The sequence below is a fragment of the Pelobates fuscus genome, chromosome 1 (genome assembly GCF_036172605.1).
Source record: "Pelobates fuscus isolate aPelFus1 chromosome 1, aPelFus1.pri, whole genome shotgun sequence".
Classification (NCBI taxonomy): domain Eukaryota; kingdom Metazoa; phylum Chordata; class Amphibia; order Anura; family Pelobatidae; genus Pelobates; species Pelobates fuscus.
The window spans coordinates 460,365,434-460,389,384 of NC_086317.1; the positions used below are offsets into that span (position 1 = coordinate 460,365,434).

Genomic DNA, 23,951 nt, shown 5'->3' on the forward strand with positions numbered 1-23,951 from the left:
TGTGTGTGTGTGTGTGTGTGTGTGTGACTGTCTGCCTCTGTGTGTGTGACTGTCTGCCTCTGTGTGTGTGTGTGTGTGTGGCTGTCTGCCTCTGTGTGTGTGTGTGTGTGTGTGTGTGTTAGACTATGCGCCTGTGTGACTGTCTGCCTCTGTGTGTGTGTGTGTGTGTGTGTGTGTGTCTGTCTGCCTCTTTGTGTGTGTGTGTGTGTGTGTGTGTGTGTTTGACTATGTGCCTGTGTGACTGTCTTCCTCTGTGTGTGTGACTGTCTGCTTGTAACTGTGTTTTATGATAGAGACTGTATTATGTGATGGTCTGTCTGTACCTGTGTGTGTGAGGGGCCGGGGGGGGGGGCACTGCGAAGATTTTAGCACAGGGCGCCTAAGGGCCCAAGGTCGGCCCTGGACCCACCAATATTGGGGTAATATGATGTAGCGGTGGCCTCAATATGGCCATATGGTGTGACTGGATCTCTGTATTTATTTGTTAAAATATATGATTTTGAGTAGCCTTGTAAACTTAAAACCTATTTTTTTGTCTGTGCATTCTTCCCTTAATCTGTATTTTCTATTCATTTGGAAATCAGATAAACTGTTTTCATAGTTTTATAGTTTTATAGTTTAAGCAATATTCCTTCTTATTTCAAAATGTAGACATTTGAAAAGCACTATTGATAAGAATAATAAAAGAAATGTCTGCATATTGCCTTCTCCATAAAGTATGTCTTCACTGAGAAATGTCACTAAAGTTGCAGTAAACAAGAAATTGACATTATAGAGAAGTGGAAGTTAATTCTGCATGTTACTAAATCATTTTCAAACACTTTTTTTGCAATGCAATCAATAAAACTTAAGATTCAGTGTTTGCAGTATATCATTTAGTAGAAAATGTGTTTTTCATCAATCCGCGCTGTAACCTAATTCTGTTTTTACTCTTGGACTAACAAATCAAGCTTTTGAACTCTTTTACTACCAAGGTTTTTAATTTATTTATTTTTGCTCAAAGTTACAGAGTTCTGAAATTAAAAGTTGGAAAACACTATATTAAATAATTAATAGTAGTTGCTGTATAACAGTTTTTCATTTTCCCAAGGATCGAATACATTCTCCAAATTTCTCCACTTGATGCGTTTTACCTACATATTCCGGAATATCCTTACAAGTGATATATTGACCTCAAGCTATTGTCCAAAGCCTAACTGCTTCTTATTACATTGTCCATATTCCGCACAATGCCATACCTTGTCACAAATCCCACCAACATTGTTACATAGTTACATAGCTGAAAAGAGACTTGCGTCCATCAAGTTCAGCCTTCCTCACATTTGTTTTTTGCTGTTGATCCAAAAGAAGACAAAAAAATAACAGTTTGAAGCCATTTCAATTTTTCAACAAACTAGGAAAAAAATCCTTCTTGACCCCAGAATGGCAGTCAGATTCATCCTTGGATCAAGAAATTATTACCCTACATTGAAAAATTATATCCTTGAATATTCTGTTTTTTGCAAGTATGCATCTAGTTCCTGTTTGAACATCTGTACGGACTCTGATAAAACCTCTTCTTCAGGCAGAGAATTCCACATCCTTATTGTTCTTACAGTAAAAAAAACCTTTTCTTTGCTTTAGACAAAATCTTCTTTCTTCCAGTCTAAACGTCTAAATGCATGGCCTCGTGTCCTATGTACAGTCCAGTTTGTGAATAGATTTCCACACAATGGTTTGTATTGGCCCTGAATATATTTGTATATATATGTTATCATATCCCATGTGAGGGGACGTTTTTCTAAACTAAAGAGGTTTAAATTTGTTAACCTTTTGTAACTGTATGTTGACATATATTGCCCTCCACCTTGCTCGTTCTTATAATTATAATTTTTACACATTTCTATACATACATAAAGGACCACCAATTGATGACCAGCAGCAACTTCATTTATCAGTAAAAGAACATTTAGTGGGAATAGCTCTGTCCCACTTGTACTTATTTCACATAATAACTCATTGAGTCCAATGGATAGGGTAACAGCTTAAATATAAACTACAGTTTAATATGTTAGCATTGTCAACCCAGCCCTCGTCTTTCTAATGTATATCTGTAATATAATTTTGCTAGTTAAATACTTTGGTATTATTATTTAAAGTAGATTACAAAAATTACTCTGCTGAATAGGCGGAATGTCAGTTAACTGTTTTGACACTTATGATAATGTGTTAAGAATTAAATATATTTTATGATGTAAATGTTTGGGCATTTCCTTTGATCTGTGCTTACAGTTTCATAGACCAGTTAATTATGTATTGATGAAAATTTCATTTTTCAATGTTTGATATGCAACAGTGTTTAAGTTCTTTCCTTTTCATCACTGCTTACCAAGCTCCGATTCCTCATGGGTGGTACTACTTATGCATATTGCCTTATTATTTGTCATGTTCTCAGTTTTTTTCCCAGCCACTTTAATTGTTGGTCATTATCAATATCTGTGTTACATCTTACTGTACAAATCATGTTTAGTGTATATCGTACAGAGCTACGGAATCTGATGGTGCTACATAAATAATAAAATAATAATAATAATAATATTGAGAAATAATGGCACAATTTAGAAACAGTTTGTACAAATTATTTCCATGCATTTTGGACTACATTGTAACTGTGCCTGATATTTTTCAATCAGTCGAAAAAATACAAAACTGCTATCTAGTTAGTATAATTCCCTAATCTTTCTTTCCTTGTGGTGTATATAGTGTCTAAAATTAATAAAACAAAACTATAAATCAATAAACATATTTCATATGTGTAAAGGTTAAACCTGTTATCTCCACACTTTATCTCAGTATTAATGTTATAAACACTAGCGAATTCTTCCGACCCTCCGATATGACCAATAGTCTTAATAAACTATTATTTAAATTAAAACACTGTAAATACATCAAAAATAGAAAAACATTAAAAAAAAACATCAAAATTTATCTTTTTTTCCCCTCTTCAAATTGAGATTCCAGGCACCTTGTTCAAGGTCTAAGCTGTCCATTTTTTTGCAATATAGAAAAAAAAATTCAATACATTACTGAGAAATTGCACAGTCAGATATACGTTTCTGAGATCACGATGGATATATCTAGGCAGGATTTCAGCATAAATCTTAAATATGAAAACAGGAAAATACAGATAAGAGAAGAAATCCGACATGTACTTTTTAACTGACTACAGTAACTTTGCCTTGCGGCATTTTATGATAAGCTCTTTGAGTTACACTGCAATATTATATTGTTTCTCTGTAACATTTTTTTACTTCCAGGAAGATATCATAGACTTCAATCTGTATAGTGTGTGTAACATGGAAATGTTATGAGTCAGGTTTGTGTTTTAAGCCTGTTTTTTTTTTGTTTGGTTTTGATTTGTCTACCTGTACGTGGTCGTGGGAGGATTTTTAGCAACTGGATTACTTTGGATACTTAGTCAACTATAGGATTATACTGAAAGAGTATAACAACAAATGACATATTGGGAGAAGAGTTAGTTATAGCTATATTTTTCAAGCATGAAAGACCAGGTTTGAACATTTTCAAATATATATGTAAATCTACTTTTCCACCGACTGAATACATTGAAATAGAGATTTAGGGAAATCATAACTGTTGCTTTGAATTCCAAAATCTTGGACTTATATTAATTGTTATGCAGATGCAATTTTCTGCTAGTCATTTTTCAACCAGTACTTATTGATTATTTCCCGTGACATGTGTGACATAAATGTACTAAATCTTCTCTCTATCAAAGCCACATGACAAAAAATCCACTAGGACATTACTTTGCTTTCCTTGTGTACCAGATTGTCTAATTATGATGTGTCCTGTATTCCAACTCTTTCATAATATATTCATTGTACAGCACTAATAAATATGGTGGTGCTTTACAAATAAAAGAATAAGAATAATAAGAATAATAATAATAGTATAGTGTTATGGTGTCATGATGACCTTTGCTGGCACAAGTCATTATCAGAGAACCCTAGTTGACAACTGTAGGCCTTTTCTTTCTTTTTAAATTTTTTTTATTTTTTTTTTGCTGTGCAGGATAATACAGAGAGTCTTGTGAAGCCAAAACAGCATGTACAAGAGCAACAATACTTGACATAGATAAACAGATTGCATGTCATTTTACTGTGAGTAATATTACATTAAGAGGCTTACCGATAAGGAAGCACAATTTTATAAAATAAAATTAGTTAAAGGGCTCAGCCTACTCCTCTCATATAGTGGATGCTACCACGATAAAAGTAATGACTCATATCCCACTTATCTGCACCCCACCAGCCCCAGGCCCCCATACAGTCCAGCACTCTAGTTGCACGGGTTTCTTCTTGGGTGACCATCCAATGTCGTGTAGATGAGCCCCTCCAGCTCCGAGCATGGATGCAATCTCGTTTTGTGCCATCTTGAGGACTATCAGGGTTCTTCAACTTGACAGGGCTTTGATCCCAGGTTGATGCGCGTGTTGGGCCTCGCTAAGCAGGAAGTCTCTGACCGCGACTGGGAAATCGGCCTCCTCCTGAATGCCCCGCAGGGACACGGTGGCAGGCAGCTATGCTCGGTGTGCTGCAAGCCTGTGTCTTCTGCGTCTCCAGCCTTCTCCTCTTTACCAGCCGGCGTTTGTGTTTACATGGCGGTGGCGTTGGTCGCTTGGCCTCCCCCACCTCGACATCTTGCGGTGGCCATGTGTTGCTGGTTCTTGGGTCGAATCTGGGAGACGTTACCCTGGCGAGTAGGAGTGGTGAGTATGCAGGCATTCAGTTTTGTCCATAATTGGCCACATACTCTGTCAAAGGCCTGCAGAAACGTGCCACCACAGGTAAGCAGTTGTGGAGTTGTCTGCGGAGCAGCAGGCTGTTGTGCAGCGGCCATCTTGGGCATTAGGCAGGCCCCAATATCGGGATTCACTGTAGGTTACAATGCTGATAGCATGACCCAGATGTATGCCAATGGACCGGGATAACCCCAGAGGGGCGGGGGAACAGGGCTCAGAAGTCGATAAGTTTCCAGCCTGGATAGGGGGTTGACTGCCTCCCCCACCACGGGTGAGTTGATAGACAGGGTTGTGTCAAAGCAGGCCAAATCTGTGTCTGGGTGTTCCTCGGTAGGCTTAAGTGGGTTTGTGCCAAAAATAAGACAGTTGTCTTTAAGCTTAAATTCAGGAATCTAGTTTCCTTGAGGAGCTTCAGTTACATGCAACCATCTTGGGCAGCAGTCAGGCCCCGCCCCCAACCGTAGGCCTTCTCTGATGAAGATCAATTCAAATTCCATTAAAGGGATATTGTAGACACTACCACCAATCGGCTCACTAAATTGGCTATTGTAAATAGAGTCCTCTGACACTGTTCCTCTATTGAGTGAACAATAATTTTCAAGCAGTTTAATACTGAATCACTTGGCCACCCAAAGCCCGGTTCCTACTGGTGGATTACACTCTTCCTTCTAGCCATACAGTATCAACCAACAATAGGCGCTGTGGCAGGCTGTGGCAGGTTGTGACAGGCTGAAAGTGGTCATCTGACACTATCAGGTAATTACAGCCTTTCCTCATTAGCCCAGGCAGCATGGAGGGGATAGGCTGGGGCAGTGAAGACTTGTCCATAGGCGCACCAGTTTTTATGTGGGGAGAACATATTTTTGCAGTACTTTTAGAACACTAATTATTCTGGAGGGGAGGGTGGTAAAACAAAAAAATGGGAAAAAATTATATATCTTTAATTGTGTAACAGGTTTCAATCATGCAGGGCCCCTAGCCCCCTGTTGGAAGTGAGTCAAAAAAATGGGACATGTTTAAAAAAATGCCCTGTTTCAACAGGTTTTGCACATGCCTAGTGTCTGTTAAGAAGGAGTTTTAGGAATTTTTATTGAGATGCCATTTGGGCAGCAGAGCCAGCTGCCCATGAGTGGAGGCATACTATTGGCCTCTTTATTCATAGCTCCATGGTTACAGTGCCCACAGGAGAGAGAAGCAAGAAAGCCATCTTGAAAGCAGCAGAGGTAGAGCACACAGCAGCAACTTATGGCCCCGCCAAATATAAGTATAATATTATCTTTTTCTATCCCCCGATTGCCTTGTAACTGCCTGAGGGCTGATTTCTGATACAGAGCACTGTGCTGCCTGTCACTAATGGTTTTGATAACTCCTACTGCATATACTCACCATCTTCTTTAAAGTGCTACGTCACTCTACAGCTGAGACACTCATGTTGTGGTTAGTTGAAGCTTCAAACTTCAGGACTGGGGCTGTGACTCTGAGGACTGATCTGATTTTGATTTTTATCTGTTTTATTCTGTAATGATTGTTCCCTCTGTTAACCATGTCATATACACTTTGGCCTCCTATTACCACGGCAGATTAGTTATATTTCCTGCTGCAAAGGTCCTGCTGCTTTAACCATGTGCAGACCGCATGCTGAGAGCTAATTATGAGTCAGGATTAGCTGACATGGTATTTTAATGCTTTAACCATGTGCACACTGTGTGCTGAGTGCTCATGCAGTACTTGACATGTTTCATAACAGAAGCATTACAGTATTTAATAGAAAGCTAAAGTTGTAACAGGAGCACTATTGAAGATGAGGTTATGAGAGGGAGAGCTCAGATAGGGCTAGGAAACTTGAAACTGGACCAATATACAGAGATATGTACTGTGTCATGTAATCCATCCCAGTGATCCTGGCTGTGTAGGATAGTTATGATTATATAATTGTGCCCAGCTCTGCGTGCTATTTGTCTGTATTTTACTTACTTCTACCTGTTGTATGTGTATCTCTGCAGTCTACCCAGATCTTTGTATTGTGTTTACCTAACCATTTGTCTTTAAAATGTTTAAAGATAAAATATATTTTTGAATACAGTTTAATTTATGGCACTATGCACCTTAAAAAAAATAAAAGTTTGTGTTTTGATTTTTTTATGGATAAACCATATGATGATGTGTCTTAAATGTGTTCGAAATGTACAAGACCATCTTTATTGTACATATATTTAGTTACAGTTTGATGTTGCTTTTTTAAAGAAGTTAGATTTAGTGATCCTTAAAATCTAACAAAATATTTTCATAGAAATGAGTTTAAAAATCCTAAACAGTTTAATCTTTTGGATGTAAAAAGATATAATCTTTAGTCCAGACATTTGTAAAATGCACTCTACCATATGGAATTAAAATTACGTGATTATGTTTCCTTGCAAATTTCTCCAAGCAAGTACTTACATTATGCAGTACAGCATGAGTAAAGATTAGTAAGTTGGATATAAATTAGCCTGCCCGGCACAAGCGTCTTCTGATGTGCAGTTTCCAATTAAAGTCAGTTATTGTGCCTTCATCACAGTTTTTAGAATATTTTATTTTTGATCTTTAACTCTACTTTGACTAGATAATTATAATTGTATGAGTCCGTTAAATTGCATTGGTATGCATGTTTGACATTGAAAGGCTTTTATCTCAAAATGGAACTTGATTAAAGGAACAGTCAGATACAACGATTTAAGAAACATAGCCCTTTCGTTGTAGTTTGAGAAATAACTTCAGAATAATTATAGGACAAATAGGTTTAGGCACAACATGCTAACATAAGCATATATCTAGTAAAATGATAAAATATATCTCTAACGTATTTACTGACTCCAAATGTTTTTGGTTTTTTTTTACGTAAAATTATTGAATTTAGTGTGAGAAGAGCTATTCAACTACTGGATCTGCAGTTGTTGTCTGCTCCAACGAGAACTGGAGAATCCTAGCTATTTAAAATGAACTTTATTGGGATTAACATAAGCTGACAGTAGCACAAACTAAAGGTTAGTGTCAAGATAATCCTTACTGGTGTCAAGATAATCCTCTTTTAAACGCATTGATAAACATGGCAATTCACTTCATTAGTAAACAAAATTAACATTGAAATCCATGTATTAATGGTTGCAACAGCTTAACCCCTTAAGGACCAAACTTCTGGAATAAAAGGGAATCATGACATGTCACACATGTCATGTGTCCTTAAGGGGTTACACGACATTGTATTGATTTGTCAGGAACATTGAAAAGGGGAGCTGGGAGGAGTGGGCTTCAGCTCTGAATGTGGGTTCCAATTAGCATTGGCTCATTTTGCCTGCACTACTATCTCATAGCCAGGTATCTTTAAAGGAACACTCCACTCCAACAATTCACTCTTTAGTATTCCCAATGTATATGTATATATGCAATCAAAAGTATTTGACCCTATTGAAAATCAGGTTTATTGTCAAAATGTATAGACTTTCAGCTGTTTGCAATGAACAAATCAAACAAAAGCAATTAAAATCGCTCAACACAATGAATGCTCCTAATAATTTCCCCAAATTCAACAGAAAATACAACTTATAATGATTTCATAAGTCTCAAAATCATTCAACCTCTTCATGGCAAGCATCTTTGGTACTTTTGCTGTTATGACTTGCTGCAAACATGGTGCACCAGGTTCTGTAAGCTTTCTTGAGGAATCCCATGAGCAATAGCCTCCACTAATAGTCTCCACCACTCCAATAGCCTCCAGTAATATTCTTGGGTTTGCGTGCTGCAACCGTCCTTCTTCAAATCCCACCAGACATTTTCTATGGGGTTCAAATCAGCTGACTGTGATGGCCACTGTAGAATTTTCCAGGATGTCTTCTGCAATCAAGGCTTGGTGGAATTTGAGGCGTGTTTGGGATCATTGTCTTGTTGGAAGGTCCAATGATGCCCAAGCCTCAACTTCCTCACAGATGGCATTGCATTTTCTCTTAGGATTTCCTAATGCTTCAATAAATCCATATTGCCTTCCACACACTACAGGTTTCCAGTGCCAGATGATTCAAAGCAGCCCCAAAGCATCACCGAGCGACTACCATACTTAACTGGAGGCACAGTGTTCTTTTCAGCCTATGCTTCATTCTTTTTCCTCCAGACATACTACTGATCCATTCGGACAAAAAGTGCCAGTTTTGTTTCATTGTTCCATAGAGCAGATTCCCAAAAACTCTCTGGCCTATTATTGTGATTTTGAGCATATTGGAGCTGACGTTTCTTGTGCTTTTGGGTCAGTAGTGGTGTGCACTTTGGAGTTATGTCATGGAAACCTTCTGCATTTAGTACATGCTTTAGTGTGCTCACTGAAATCTCGGTGCCTGTTGCCACAAAGTCTTGCTGCAGGTCTTTAGCAGTCACTTAAGGGTTATTCACAACCTGCCTTCTCAGAAATCTGGTTGCAGTCATTGATAGCATCCTCTTTCTGCACCATCCAGGTAGTGTATCCATTTTTCCTTCAACTTTGAACTTGTGAACAATGCTTCCAACAGTGTCTCTAGGAACATTTAGTGCCTTCGCTATCTTTTGTATCCTGTTCCATGTTTGTGAAGGGTGATGATCTCTTCTATTAACTTTGTGGACTATTCTTTTGATGTAGCCATACTTATAACATGTAGTCAAACGTGATATTCAACAAACCCCTAGCCAGTTCAGGTGCTTAAAGTGTTCCAGCTCAAGCACACCTGGCGCAACTAATGAAGCATCAGGTGTACTTGAGACAACACGTGTTTTGCATAGTTGTGCTATTGTGAGGGGTTCTATTTAGGGGTTGAATTATTTTGAGACTGGATAAGTCATTATAAGTTGTATTCTCAGTGGAGATTGGGAAACCACTTGAAGCATTCATTGTGAACTATGTCAATTGCTGAAACAGCTGAAAGTCTATTTTTTTTTAAATAAACCTAATTTTCAATGCTGAATGTTATCATTGGGTCTATATGTAAAAACAAAAAGCTTGCAAAAGCGTTTGCATTTGAAAGTCTTCCCTTTTCCCTGGCACAGACTAAATACACCAGAAGTCTCATTGTTTAGTACAGTGAAACTGTAGGGGCATTGTCTATACATCAAGCCCACGTCATTAAGTCAAAGTAGTTTTGTAAAGACATAGAGCATCCCTTTAACAGTTAGGGAATTTTGTTCACCAAGGTTTCCGTGGAAATAACTTAGGTAAGATAGACTTCCTAACCATGTATTACATAGTTGTGGCGCACCCTCAGGCTTTAATATTGTAATGCCTATGTGGAAAGAGAACGACACACTGACAAACACACACTGACAGACATACAGATACATACACACGAACATACAGATACACTTATGCACTGACAGACATACAGATACACACAGGCACACATGCTGGTCAAAAGTTACTCTTTTATGCACATACACACAAATACATACACACTGACATACAGATACACACAGGCACACATGCTGGTCAACTTTTACTCTGCAGTTTCCTAACTTTTGGGGGCAGGAGAATGGTTTCCTGGGGTCCAATGTGCTGGTTGAAGGAGTTGGGGCCCTTTGGCCCAGACCCCTGGGCTCTTCCGGCTCAGCCCCATCTGCCTTCTTCTTTTCCCTCGCGACTCCACTTCTCTTTGGGAGGAAGTGACAGGAAACTCACTTCCCCCATGCAGTTAAGAAATGGGCCGGAGTTCTGCTGGGTGCAAGCTGCGCTGTGTGCTACATGGGGAGCAGGATATGATGGGTTTCATATCCCCGCCCCCTCCACACAGTCTGTGGCATACACATAGTTATGTGCTCGGCCACGCTACATGAAGTGACCGGCAGGAGAGGAGAACAATGCACTTCTATTCTGCCAGACACCCGGACATTTGCGTCCCTGGTCCAGTTAGGTTGCTGCCACTGCCACCTTATGGTAGTGCCGGCCTGGGATTGATGTATGGATATCCTTAATGTGCCCAATAGGAGACTTAGACACTTTTAATACTTATATATTTTTTCTTCCTAGACCTTTTTATACTCTGCAGATATCGCTTAGTGGTTAAAAACTGTGGATCATTTCAATTGACTATTCTAAATCATGGTTGGCGGTCCACATAGGCATCACAATATTAAAGCCTGAGGATGCACCACAACTGTGTAATACATTGTGATATTTTCACACTTCACTATCACTCTTAAGGACAGCATAATCATATTTTTCATTCATATAGGGATATAATATACATGTACTTCCAGGGAAAAAAATGAAGCAGCTTATTACCAGGTACACTTACCCTTTTTAACTCTCTTAATATTTATTTAACTATTAGGGTCAAGCTTTTAGACAGATTTTCTGTCTTTCTGGCACAACTGTTCTGTTCCGTTACTCAGCTAGTTTCTGGGAGCTTTTTTAGTAGCTCAGTAGTATGACATTCACAGTTAAAGTGCCATGCAGAGCTTTGATAGATTGTATTCATTTTAAATTGTGTTTCATATATAAATATTTTAAGTCAAATACAATCCCCGTTTCTCTTGAACCAAATGATATATAATTAGTTTGGGTGCACTTAATATGAAAGAGGTAAACTATGGTTGAACAGACACATTGCTGAATTCTAGGTTTTGTTTTGATTCAGAAACTGGACAATTGCCTCCGTCCTTAAAAGACTCTATACTGTTAGCAATACAAACATGGATTCCTAACACTATAGTGTCCTCCGGTCCAACCCCATCTCCCTCATGACTTCACCCCCATGCAGTACATAAAGGGTTAAATAAAAACATTATTCACTTACCCGATCTCCCTCAGCACCAATCTTCCTCGGCACTGGCAGTGGTGTATCCTGGTAGCCCTAGGCATGACAAAACTCAGACGGGGGTCTCCCTTTCCCTGGGGTCCAGTGGGGCTGCGGGCGGGCAGGCGGCGCTGGCGCTGGCGAGGGCGCCGCAGAGTGATGACGTCATATTCCGGCTCCCGGCATCACTCTGCGCCAGCACCGGCTGCCCGCCCGACCGGATTTTAGTTAGCCATCAGGCTAACAAGACATTTGTCTGGGCATTTGGGGGAGGCTTTTTTTGCCGCCCCCTGGAAACTGCCGCCCAAGGCAAATGCCTTCTTTGCCTCGCGGCTAATACGTCACTGGGCACTGGGTCAGCGCTCTGCCTCCTCCGACTTAATCCAATGTGCATGTGCTGTGAGCGCCATGAGTGAATTAGGCCCTCCCCATAGGAAAACATTGACTCAATGCTTTCCTATGGGGGTTTCACTAACGCTGAATGTCCTCATCCAGTGTCAGTTAGAAGACCTAGAGTCGGGAAAACTCCTGGAAGCTCCTGGAGTGGAAGACATCCACTAGAGGCTGTCTTAGCAGTTTCTCAAAAACTGCAATGTTTTACATTGCTGGACTAAGGGAGGCAGAAACATTTTACACAGACCACTTCAATGAGCTGAAGTGGTCTGGGTACCTAAAGGGGTAAAATCTACAGCACACAAGTGTTTTGTCATTATTTCTTGTTTGTGGTTTGGTTCCCAGTTTAAATCCTATCTCAGACATTTTTCATACCCGTCATCTAGAGTTATTTTGAAAAGTGACCAGGGGGTGAATGGGTTAATATTTATTTTTCTGGTTGGAAAAGCAGCTTCCGTTTGGCTTGCAGTGAATCTGCAACAATTATATATAAATGTCATGATCATTTAAACATTGTTACAGAGTCTACTTCAATTAGTTGTTTGGTGTACTACCTATAATTCTTGCTGCGGCGTGTTAGCCCACTCAGAATAAAGGATTGTACATTTTTTTACACTTTTGTACACTTTTACCCATTCTAATAGTGTTTTTTAAAAAACAAACAAAAAAAAAAAAACAGAAGGTAGTTTCTAGCACACATCCTTAGTGCAGGACTCAGTTTTGTCTCTATGGGATCTATATTTATTCTACATGTGATGGTGATATTGCATAGGATGAGATGCAGGCAGCTACTTTTTGGGGTTTTTTTGGTTATGAAATTCTTTATGGATGTATCTGTGATAAAATGTGTACTTCAGCTTAACCCCTCTACGTTCCTAATATGGGCACTTGTGGGATAGTGGAAGCGCTCCCATACTCTTCACTCTCCAGTTATGCTTCATCAGTCCATAAAGCGGCACTGTCATGCCGAATCCCATTTTTTTTTAACCCCCCTCCTGCCTCCACTACATCCAATTGACCCCTAGTCGCCCCCAAATACCCCTAACCCCCCCAGATTACCTCTTTTTAAATCTTTATTTTCTGCCCCGATCTTTATTCAGGGCGCCGCCATCTTTGTGTGGGTAGATGAAGTCCCTGTGGGACACGTCATCTGCCCACACTAGATAGCACTGAGATTCCCGCACATGCCCAGTGAAACACCTGGACATGCGAACGGGTATTTCATCTATTCATTCATTAGTCAGACAGACAGACGAATGAATAGAAAAAATCAGACGAACAAACTAAAATTGTGTATCAGTGTTCGTTTGCTCGTTCGGTTTATTACAAGGAGGGAGCTACCGGCACGCAGCTCCCTCCTTGTAATATGTAAAAGCTGTGCTCCCCACCACTTCATAAGCCCCCCATGTCCCCCTCACTCTATTGGGGTCAATATGACCCCCATAATAGCACAAGGGAGATTAAAATCTCCCGAATGCCCCTACTCACTATACCGCGAGTAGGGGCATGTCTACTAAACAGTGAGCAGCCTAAATTACAATAAGGGGGGGGCGGACCTATTGTCTTCCCCCTCCCCCACCCTGAGCGGCGGGTGGGGGCCATGAAGATAATGAGGTGGGGGGACCTACTGTCCTCCCCCCCAGGCCCCCACCCCTGAGCGGCGGGAGGGGGCCATGAAGATAATGAGGTGGGTGGAGGCCCTAAAAAAACAATAAGGGAGGAACCTACTGTGTCCCCCCGGCACCCACCCCTGAGCGGCGGGTAGGGGCCCTAAAAAAACAATAAGGGGGAGGGACCTACTGTCCTCCCCCCTGGCCCCCACCCCTGAGCGGTGGGTGGGGGCCCTAGATAAGAATGGTGGGGGGGGGACCTACCGTCCTCCCCCCTGGCCCCCACCCCTGAGCGGTGGGTGGGGGCCCTAAAAAAACAATAAGGGGGGACCTACTGTCCTCCCCGGCCCCCTCCCCTGAGCGGCAGGTGGGGGCCCTAAATGAAAATCCCCCCCCAATCAAGGTGACTAGGGGTCTCAAGCCACTAGTCAACCCCCCACCCAAACCAAACTATCCCCTACCTACCCCCCTCACCCTAAAAATAGTGAGGGGGGAATAAAATAACTAACCTGTAAAAAAAAAAATTAAACTTACCATTTGACGTCTTCTTTTTTCTAAAATCTTCATTTTTCAGCCCTAAAAAAGGCCAAATAAAAAGCCATCATACCCATCGAACTTAAAGTAAAATAAAAAACCTGAGCGCAAAAAAAAAAATGACGAAAAAGAAAAACCCTGAGCGCAAAAAAATAATGCATCTTCACCCATGGAGGGCTCCGCGCAGACTGAGCTACGCAGGGCGGGGCAAGGCTTATAAAGCCTTGCCCCGCCCTGCAATTAGGATAAGAACACTCTGATTGGTGGGTTTAAGCCAATCAGAGTGCTCTTTGTCATTTTACACAGCGTGGGAAAGTTCTTTGGAATTTTTCCACGCTGTGTAAAATGACACAGAGCACTGTGATTGGATGGCTTGAAAGCCATCCAATCACAGTGCTCTGTGTCATTTTACACAGTGTGGGAAAGTTCTTTGGAATTTTCCCATGCTGTGTAAAATGACAGAGCACTGTGATTGGATGGATTTGAAGTCATCCAATCACAGTGCTCTGTGTCATTTTACACAGCGTGGGAAAGTTCTTTAGAATTTTCCCTCGCTGTGTAAAATGACAAAGAGCACTCTGATTGGGTGGCTTGAAATCCATCCAATCACAGTGCTCTGTGTAATTTTACACAGCATGGGAAAGTTATTTGGAATTTTCCCACGCTGTGTAAAATGACACAGAGCACTGTGATTGGATGGCTTGAAAGCCATCCAATCACAGTGCTCTGTGTCATTTTACACAGTGTGGGAAAGTTCTTTGGAATTTTCCCATGCTGTGTAAAATGACAGAGCACTGTGATTGAATGGATTTGAAGCCATCCAATCACAGTGCTCTGTGTCATTTTACACAGCGTGGGAAAGTTCTTTAGAATTTTCCCTCGCTGTGTAAAATGACAAAGAGCACTCTGATTGGGTGGCTTGAAATCCATCTAATCACAGTGCTCTGTGTAATTTTACACAGCGTGGGAAAGTTCTTTGGAATTTTCCCACGCTGTGTAAAATGACAAAAAGCACTCTGATTGGCGTAAACCAACCAATCAGAGTGTTCGTAGACTAATTGCAGGGCGTGGCAAGGGTTTATAAGCCTTCCCCCGGCCTGCAGAGCTCAGTCTGCGCGGAGCCCTCCATGAGTAAACATGGATGAATTTTTTGAGCGTCGGGTTTTTTCTTTTTCGTCGGGAATTTTTTTTGCGCTCTATTTTTTTATTTTATTTTTAAGTTCGACGGGTATGATGGCTTTTTATTATTTTTTGGGGCTGAAAAAGGAAGATTTTATAAAAAAAGAAGACGTTGAATGGTGAGTTGAATTTTACTTTACAGGGTAGTAATTTTATTCCCCCCTCACTATTTTTTAGGGTGAGGGGGGTAGGTAGGGGCTTTTTTATTTGGGTGGGGGGGTGGGTGACTAGGGGCTTGGGGACCCCTAGTCACCTTTGATGGGGGGGAAATTTTAATTTAGGGCCCCCACCCGCCACTCAGGGCTGGGGGCCGGGGGGGGGACAGTAGGCCCCCCCCTTATTGTTTTTTTAGGGCCCAGACCCACCGCTCAGGGATGGGGGCCGGGGGGGAGGTTGGTAGGTCCCCCCCACTTATTGTAACTTTTGGCCCCCACCCGCCGTGCAGGGGTGGGGGCTGGGGGGGAGGACAGTAGGTCCCCCCCATTATTCTTTTATAGGGCCCCCACCCGCAGCTCAGGGGTGGGGGCTGGGGGAGTACAGTAGGTCCCCCCATTATTCTTTTATTGAGCCCCCACCCGCCGCACAGGGGTGGAGGCCGGGGGGAGGACTGTAGGTCCCACCCCCATTATTCTTTTATAGGGCCACCACCCGCAGTTTAGGGGTGGGGGCAGGGAGGGAGGGTGGGGGCCCTATATTCTTTTATAGGGCCCCCACAGCAGCTCAGGGGTGGGGGCCGGGGGGAGGACAGTAGGTTCCCCCCCCCTTATTGTAACTTAGGGCCCCCACCCGCAGCTCAGGGGTGGGGGCCGGAGGGAGGACAATAGCCCCCCATTATCTTTTAGGGTAATAGGGTTTTTTGTTTCTTTTTACAGTAAGCAGCCACAGGCTGCTCACTGCTTACTAGACATGCCCCTACTCGCGGTATAGCGAGTAGGGCAGATCATTTACTAATACTAAGTAATTTTTACTTAGTATTAGTAAATGTGGCTGAAAGACCAATTTAGGTCTTTCAGCCTTTTAGTAGATAGCTCCCTCATACCATGGGAATTAGGGAGTTATCTACTAAGCGGCTGCAAGATGCAGCCACAGCAATGAATAGGATCGGAGTTTCATTCATTAGAATGAAATTCCGATCCGAACAAAGTCCGGAATTGCGTTCTAACATGAATGGAGAAACTGTTAGAACGCAATTCGGCAGTTTTGCCGGCGTCCTGTCTAAGTGACAGGAAGCATCGTGGGAACAGATAGGAAAGCAACGGATTGTGGGAAAATTGCTGTGATCACCGGAAACGAAGCACACCTTGCTCCTCCGCTGGTCACCGCTGGTCACTGTGTAGGAAACCTCCATTAGAGACATAGTCCCTACTTTGTCTTATGTTTTAAAGAAAACTAGAGCAGATAGGAAGAAAATGAGAACAGATACTGAGAGAGGGGGAGAAGAGGAATCTTTTGGGGAAAGGTAAGTTCAGCATGACAGTGCCGCTTTGAAGGTCCACTCCACACATGAAGTGCTTCAGCTTACAGTCAGGAGCATCTTATGTTAATTTCAATTTATAAGAGTGCACGTTTCTATTGGAAATCAGCAGTTTTATAAATAATTGCAGAAGCACTTCGCTGGCGTCAATCAGACAGCTGGGAAGTTTTTTTTTCCCCTGATTCCATTAGCACCCACAGAGCCCACTTTAACCATGTGCAGACTCCCTGTCTGTGTCCCTGACTGCAGGCTGAGAGGAAATGGTCTGAAAGCCATTCAAGCTCACGGCTCAAAATCAAAGGCTTCTCAATGAAAGTCTGCAATTCTGTTCTAGGGAAGAAAGCGGGGGGAGGGGGTGTTTGCAAAGGAGGCAGATAGCAGATCTGCAGCTTTTGCAAACTATTTTAATATATATCCCTATTTGAAAAAAAATGCCGATATAAATGCATGCATATTTTCATTGTGGTATATCTGTTAAATAGTGTTATTTTCTTTTAGGTTCCTGTGCAATGTTCCTTTAATTCAACGGGTTCTACTGCTCATTCATAGCTGACTTGTATGCACATGGCTAAATGTGCTTTGCCAGAATGCAGAATCCTTGGCTGCTAAGGTCTCATTAACCTTTGGTTTCCTCTGATAATTTAACTAATACCGGTCTTGCTAAGTTGCTGTTGCCTTTTTGTGTCTTAATTATTTCATTTAGTTGTAAGAAAATTTTTGATTGGACGTTTCACTGCAGTTTAAACCAAACCAAACCCTTGGTTTAAGTGTTCTATACACACAAGTAGCACACATACTATTGTTATACTGATAGTTGTTTGATTGGACATTTCACTGCAGTTTAAATCAAACCCGTGGTTTAAGTGTTCTATACACACGAGTAGCACACATACTATGTTTATATTGATAGTTGTTTTTGTATAAATATGAAAACACCGGAAGGTAAATTTAACCATGCTTTTTTTTTACCCAACTTTTGAAAGTCGGCTTTTTACCCAGCATACTTATTATTATAGAGCACACTGTGTCTTTTTTTCTTTTTTTTCCCCAAGAGCCATGAGTTGAGGCAAAACTCGATTTTATTATGTTGGAATGGTAATGAGATTCCGTTTATACTTACAAATATGTCTCCGGCTCTGAGAGTTTGGATATGAATAAATATTTGAGAAGCTCTGTTTTGGTTTTCTGCTAGTGTAGAAAATAATGGCTGATTTACAGTTGCCCCAATTCTCCGGTGCTGTGTATCATTTCCACTTGCCGTAGAGAGTTTTTGATCTTTTTCTAAAACAGGTAACAGATACTTCTCATCGCTGAAACTAGACGCGTAGAGCTCATTTCCATGCTCTTCATTCTGTGAAGGCAATTTGACAATGTGCTGTGATTTGTATTATTTCCATGACGTTTGATCAAATAAAGTGTTGTTTTTTTATTTATTTTTTTATTTTTTATTTCAAATTCACATTTATTGAATTTTCACAGATATGACAGTGAATTTACAACACTGCAGGCATGCAAATAATACTACCAAAACAACAAAAAAGAACAAACATAGGAAAGAGAGAGCGACTGTAACCTCTAAGTTGGTGAAAGCTTCGATTTTGCTCATAATGTGAAGAGTGTAGTTGAGGTAACTATAAAACACAATTACTTTGACTGCACTTTGATTACTTTTCTGAAGTAGACTTGAGAAAGACCTTAACCCCTTATGGACACATGACATGTGTGACATGTCATGATTCCCTTTTATTCCAGAAGTTTGGTTCTTAAAGGGTTAAAGGTCGAAATGTTGCTGCCTGTTATCTGGTTCAATTACATTTGCCTGTCTTGGACCTTGGAGGTCCTAAACCTTTATTTGTTTTCTGCATATGCAGGTTGATTACGACAAGTGCCATCTTCTCCAGATGCCGCAACCATAAATCTGTATATGGGTATCATCTTCCCAAAATGTAGACTACACTAGTGCTTGGGATTTCAGACATTTTGTGAAAGTAAATGGATGTGCGTGCATATTTCTAGAAGAGAATTTATTGCCATTTAAAACAACAAAAAAAGTGAAGTATGATCTCTTAGATGAAAATAATCCTTGAATAGATATTTTGGAGCCAGTATAGATACTCTTTAATATTGACGGTTATAGACATCTTAGTCACCCGCTTAGATGTTCATTGAACATACTCCACGTAACACCATTGCAGTTAGCCAAACTTTGACATGGATTTAATATTTGTGGGTAAGCGTTTCAAATGTTTTTATATTTTTGGATACATTTAAAAAAAAAAAAAAGTCTAAACATTTTTTTTTTATATTTTTTGATATATTGATGTTTTTCTGTACAATTTATTTTTCCATATTTTAATATTTTGAAAATAAATCACCATTATATAATTATGTTAAAGTCGAGAATATAGAAATATCGGATTAGGACTACCTATCCCAGAGTTTGTACTGGTACTCTTACATCTGATTAAGGCTGCATATTGTGCAATTAAAAGAGCACTATAGTGCTAGCAAAAAAAAGCATGTTTTAGGAATACAAACATAGTTATCTAGGTGTCCTCCCCCCAAGGGTAACTTTTACTCACTTTGCATCCCATGTTGCACTGCTCTCCTCGCTGTTGCTCCACCTCTATGCCTGAAATCATCAGTGCTGATGATCTCAACCAATCCAATGCTTCCCCATAAAGAAACTGTACCACACCAATCACATACTCACAATAAGAGTAAATTGAGCTATAACAGATTTACAGATTCGGGAGTGCCTCTAGTGGCTGACTTCCCAAAAGCAACTAGATGCGTGTTAACTCTACCATTCTCTTTCCTGCAAATAGCAATGGTTTAAGTTAAAGGATTAAAATGACAGGAACACGGCCCAAACCGCTTCAGTAAGATTAGGCAGTCAGGGTACATATGGAGTCTATTAAGCAAGTCTTGTCAACATATCACGGATTGGCAATGTTATTGCAAAACCAAAGGGGCACTATAAGCACTAAAGCAACTTTAGCTTAATGGAGTGGTTTTGGTTTATATATCAAACCCCTTAAGTCTAACTGCTCAATTCACCGCCATCTAGAGGTTACATTTGTTTATATAGCTTTAGCCACACCTTCCCTGCATCTGACTTATACAGTGTTCCTACACATTTCTTGTAAAGAGAGATCTAATGTTTAAACTTCCTTTATTGCACAGTCTTTTTAATATAGAATTGCTGATCTTCTGTTAATAGCATACTAGAACCTGCAACAACCCCCTGCGTGTGGTTAAAGCTCAACTAACAGACCAAGAGAAAAAACTTCTAAAGTTAACACATTGTGCTATCATAACCGATTGAAAAGTAAACCTTTTTTTTATTCATGTTGTGTCACAGCCAGTGGAGGTATGGCTGGGGCTTCAGGGGCATGATCTATATATCAAAACTGCTTCATTGAGCTAAAGTTGTTTTGGTGCTTAAAATATCCCTCTAATAAAAAATAATGCAAACATAATAAATATATAATACATTTATTTATATTATTTCAAAATAGTTTATTATATGTTAATTGAGAACGTTACATAAAAGCAATGCTATCTTTAACAATTATGAACAGTTATAAAATAATTAAATAAAACAGAAAAAATACAAACTATTTTCTAAAACAGCAATAAGTGACTGAACCTTTTTCAGCTAATCACTGCCTCCCCATCTACGATTCTCATGAGAAACTGATGTAAGAGCTAGATACTTTAAAAAACTGAAAACCATAGCCAACTCACATAATGCATATTTAGCACGCCAAGTTGTTATACCATAGCTTATGATTACATGCATGTTATCCAGGTGATTGGAATGTCCCTTTAAATTTATTTTGACATAGCATGGTCATTACACGTGACATAGAAGTGAGTAGGGGGTAAAACAAGGGAGGGTCTCTTCTTATCCAGGTTCATTTTTTTGCGATGAGTGAGATAGGTTGGCTTCATGACTCAGTCGAGACAGCAAGATAGTTCCTAAAAGTATCCATTTTATTTAGTTGGCTTGCTGGTTACTGACTACAGTTAAATGACAGGTTGTAGTTTGACCTGCTAGAATGATGATGGACTTTGCTTAGTCAAACAGATGCCATGTCCTGTCCAACATGGCATATTTAAAGGGCTCGAGTCCTGCAGTCCTGTGAGTGTATGTGTGTGTATAAGTGTATGTGTCTGTGAGTGTGTGTGTGTGTGTGTGTGTGTGTGTGTGTATGTGTGCGTGTTTATATATGTATATGAGTGTGTATGAGTGTGTATTATTTTTTTGGGGAGGGGGGGGTGGATCTTGGGTGAGTTCTGACACTTTATTTCCCATGACTTGACCCTTGTTCATACCCCTTATAACGCAAGTTGAACAAAATTGTATAGTCTATAAGAGGACAAAACATTTAAGCATGTATTTTGCAAGAGTTTTGTTGGATAAGGTCACAAGTAGTGTTGTCGCGAACCCAAAATTTTCGGTTCGCGAATGGCGAACGCGAACTTCCGCAAATGTTCGCGAACCGGCGAACCGCGCGAACCGCCATTGACTTCAATGGGCAGGCGAATTAAACATTAAAAACAACAGGGACTCTTTCTGGCCACAATAGTGATGGAAAAGTTGTTTCAAGGGGACTAACACCTGGACTGTGGCAAAACTCCCATGGAAAATTGCACAGTTGATGCAGAGTCTGCTTTTAATCCATAAAGGGCAGAAATCACCTAACATTGACACCTGTCCTCAAAGCGAAGCCCTGATACACACTGACACAGAGCAGAATAGAGACTGTTCCCCCTACATCGGGTCACTTGGCAGATATGGATTGACACCTGTCCTCAAAACCCCTGATACACACTGACACAGAGCAGAATAGGGACTGTTCCCCCTACATAGGGTCACTTGGCAGATATGGATTGACACCTATCCTAATGATCCCTGATACACACTGACACAGAGCAGAATAGAGACTGTTCCCCCTACATAGGGTCACTTGGCAGATATGGATTGACACCTGTCCTCAAAACCCCTGATACACACTGACACAGAGCAGAATAGAGACTGTTCCCCCTACATAGGGTCACTTGGCAGATATAGATTGACACCTATCCTAATGATCCCTGATACACACTGACACAGAGCAGAATAGGGACTGTTCCTCCTACATAGGGTCACTTGGCAGATATGGATTGACACCTGTCCTCAAAACCCCTGATACACACTGACACAGAGCAGAATAGGGACTGTTCCCCCTACATAGGGTCACTTGGCAGATATGGATTGACACCTGTCCTCAAAACCCCTGATACACACTGACACAGAGCAGAATAGAGACTGTTCCCTGTCCACAGAGACCATGATACACACTGACACAGAGCAGAATAGAGACTGTTCACCGTCCACAGAGACCATGATACACACTGACACAGAGCAGAATAGAGACTGTTCCCTGTCCACAGACACCATGATACACACTGACACAGAGTGTCCGCGTGAAATAGGGCCGTGAGTAATGACGTCACGGGTAGCCTGCCCATAGTATCGCATAGGGTGGAAGAGCTGATAGGACATCTGAAACGTATTGGGATGGAAATGCTTATTGTTCTCCAAAATGCTTGACACCACCCCATAGTGAATCTCTGCAAACTTTAATACCATCAGAGGAGGAAGAATGTGGCAGCCCACTGGGATTATTCGAAAAATTTCAAATTGATGATTTTCCAGACCCTGGGGTTGACATTAGTCCAGATTTACATCTTGTGACCCACGAGGATGTTCCAGGCACTACTTGTGAAATAAAGACAGATAATAAAGTGAATGATCCTTCTCCTTGGGACTTGCACCCTGTCGTTGAAGGTGGAGTAGGCAATGGCAAGAGCATGCTGTGGGTAGTCAGTGCAAACACTCTCTTCCCGGTGAATAATGAGGAGACTAACTATGATGACGTTATTTGCGTTGAAAGTAATGATGCCAGAGATCTTTTGAAACCATATGGAAGGAACGAATTGGTTAAAAGAAAGGCAAGAGACCACCTGCATATAGACAAGAATACGCATAAGAGAAAGAAGAGAACAGGTGAAAGAGAAGCTGCAGACTGCCTATCTGCAAATGTTGAGTTATGTCCTGAAGATGTCCGTGTTACCACAGTGCAGACTCTGTTTGATACACTACTGAGGAGAGTCAGAGAAACCCCAGATCTTCACGTATTGGATGAGTCGGTGCGTGGAGTTGCAGAGAACGTAGAACAAGAAATATTTAAACTTTTCCTATGTACTGACAGCAGATATACATTGGGTCACTTGGCAGATATGGATTGACACCTGTCCTCAAAACCCCTGATACACACTGACACAGAGCAGAATAGAGACTGTTCCCTGTCCACAGAGACCATGATACACACTGACACAGAGCAGAATAGGGACTGTTACCCCTACATAGGGTCACTTGGCAGATATGGATTGACAAATCCCTGACAAACAGCTACCACATGCAAGGAAGGCAGCAGGGGCGCAAATGACCCACTCCCGACGCGGGAAGGTAGTGACGACAAATAACAATACAGGACTCTTTAGAGGCCCTGTGATTGTAATCAGTCCACTTGAAATCCTTTAACTTTGATCAATTGGAGGGAAGTCTGGTGCAGAGCCACTGACCCATGCGCAGGGCCAGCCTTAGGCCTTTGGGCGCCCTGTGCAAGAAATCTTCACCCTGTCACACCCATGTGCAAGAAATCTTCACCCTGTCACACACACACACACACACACACACACAGGCAAACAATGTGAACCTCACACAGAAGCTGGCAGGTAGGCAACTGCTCTTCTATTACAGTGGAAACAAAATTTTGGTTGTAAAAGCACGCTATAGAGACACAAGATATGAGTGGCAACTGTCAAAGCACGCTGGCACAGGTCTGCAGAGCACACGCGGAAGTAGGCCTGAAACACAGACGCTTGCAGACAACTAACTGCTCTTCTATTACAGTGAAAAAAAAATATTTATCTAAAGCTTAACCAATTGTTAAAACAGATATGAGTGGTGGCACTGGGCTAGTGGGCACAGTATCCAATGTGAACCTCACACTGAAGCTGGCAGGCAGGCAACTGCTCTTCTATTACAGTGGAAACCAAATTTTGGTTGTAAAAGCACGCTATAGAGACACAAGATATGAGTGGCAACTGTCAAA

At 41.1% G+C, this 23,951-nt stretch overlaps 1 protein-coding gene across 1 annotated transcript in view; it reads right to left on the reverse strand.

The window, feature by feature from the left end:
• LOC134572042 (cyclic nucleotide-binding domain-containing protein 2-like) overlaps positions 1-23,951 on the reverse strand; it is a 259,641-nt gene that overhangs the window by 28,866 nt on the left and 206,824 nt on the right. The window contains exon 13 of the mRNA XM_063430831.1: positions 17,903-18,133. Within this exon, the coding sequence (XP_063286901.1) occupies positions 17,903-18,133 (231 nt within the window). The remainder of the gene's footprint in view (positions 1-17,902; positions 18,134-23,951) is intronic.